This window comes from Brassica oleracea, chromosome C2, assembly GCF_000695525.1.
Source record: "Brassica oleracea var. oleracea cultivar TO1000 chromosome C2, BOL, whole genome shotgun sequence".
In the NCBI taxonomy this organism is placed as follows: Eukaryota; Viridiplantae; Streptophyta; class Magnoliopsida; order Brassicales; family Brassicaceae; genus Brassica; species Brassica oleracea.
In genome coordinates, this window is record NC_027749.1 from 33,959,072 (window position 1) to 33,960,735 (window position 1,664).

General features: G+C 46.8%; 1 protein-coding gene across 1 annotated transcript in view; it reads left to right on the plus strand.

The window, feature by feature from the left end:
• LOC106324063 overlaps nt 1-593 on the plus strand; it is a 1,994-nt gene extending 1,401 nt beyond the window's left edge. Inside the window, exon 3 of the mRNA XM_013762087.1 lies at nt 263-593. Within this exon, the coding sequence (XP_013617541.1) occupies nt 263-593 (331 nt within the window). The remainder of the gene's footprint in view (nt 1-262) is intronic.
• The last annotated feature ends 1,071 nt before the right edge of the window (nt 594-1,664 follow it).

The window sequence follows — 1,664 nt, forward strand, 5'->3', positions numbered from 1 at the left end:
ATGTCGCGAGCCATATGAGACAGATGGACATTCAGATTGCTCAGACTACTGAGAGCGTCGAGAGGCAACAAGGTACTCTACCTGGGAAAACCGAAAAAACCCTAAGGAGTGCAATGTGGTTAGTTGAGAAGTGGAAAGCAACTGTCGGAACCGGTAAAGAATAGGTTCATTGCGGCTGAGAAAGGGAAGCAGAAAGAGTCGGAACAACCACCAGCCGATACCCCGGCAGCTGAGAAGGAGAGGGAACCAACAGTTGGAACAGTTCACCAAGACCAGAACAACCAGCTGAGGCTGTCCGCCCGATCCCAAAGCCTGTTCCTGCTCGCGAATACACTCCTAAAGTCCCTTACCCTGTTCCAGCAAAGGATACTCGTAATGACCGAGAGGAGATGAAGTGCAGAAAGATGCTGGAGGACCTAACCGTCCGACTCCCCTTGATGGATGCGATCCAGATGATGCCCTCCATGCGCAGCTTTATGAAGGGATTGATCTCAGGAAAAATATCAGAGGGGAGTGAATTCATGACTGTCTCTAAGGAGTGCAGCGCAGTGCTTCAGAACAGGCAGATAAAGAAGCGAGGAGACCCTGGATAGTTTGTCCTCTCTATCCAGATTGGGAAGACAGTTTTCTCATGCTCCTTGGTTGATCTGGAATCCAGCGTAAACCTCATGTCCTACTCTGTAGCATGACGTCTGGGATACACGCATTTCAAACCAACTAGGATGTCCTTGGTGTTCGCGGATAGATCAGTTAAGTCCCCGGTTGGTATTCTAGAGGATCTCCAAGTAAAAGTCGGGAACACCTCTGTTTCAGCAGACTTCGTAGTTCTAGAGCTGGAAGAGGAATCCAAAGATCCTCTCATCTTAGGAAGACCATTCCTATGTACTGTTGGAGCCATCATTGATGTGCGGCAAGGGAAGATTGATCTCAATCTGGGGGACATAGTCATGCAGTTCGAGATGGTTGAGCTGCTGAAGAAGCCAATGCTGGATGGACAGACCTTCGAGGTGGATGAAGGGATTGATCCGCTGCAACCTCGCGACGGGATGATCGAGGAGATTCTTAAAAAATATCCACTTGAGCTTGCACTAGTAAGAGCTGAGGCCGAGCAGAGTGTCGACAACATCGATTGACTCCGCAAGGAGTATGGTAAGAATGGTGGCGAGTCTAAGTCTGAGGGAAGAGAGCAACAAGGACGAGAACACTCCAATTGGAGCGACCCCTTTACCGAACTCGCTTGTTCCGCCAAACCTACCTGATGATCCTTGGCATCTCACCTGATTTATGATATTCATTAGCTGACATACCTGGCATCTCACCTGATTTAAGCATGCATAAAATACACCTAGAAGATGAATCAATGACTTCTGTTGAACATCAGAGGAAGTTAAACCCAAATCTAAAAGATTTTGTTAAGAAAGAGATAATGAAACTTCTTGAAGCGGGTGTGATCTATGCCATATCGGATAGTAAGTGGGTTAGCCCTGTTCATGTAGTACCTAAGAAAGGTGGGATCACTGTTATCACAAATGAAATGAATGAATTGATCCCTACTAGAACAGTGACTGGACATCACATGTGCATTGATTTCAGAAAATTTAATGCAGCCACTAGACAGGATCACTTTCCACTTCCCTTCATTGATCAAATGCTTGAGAGATTGG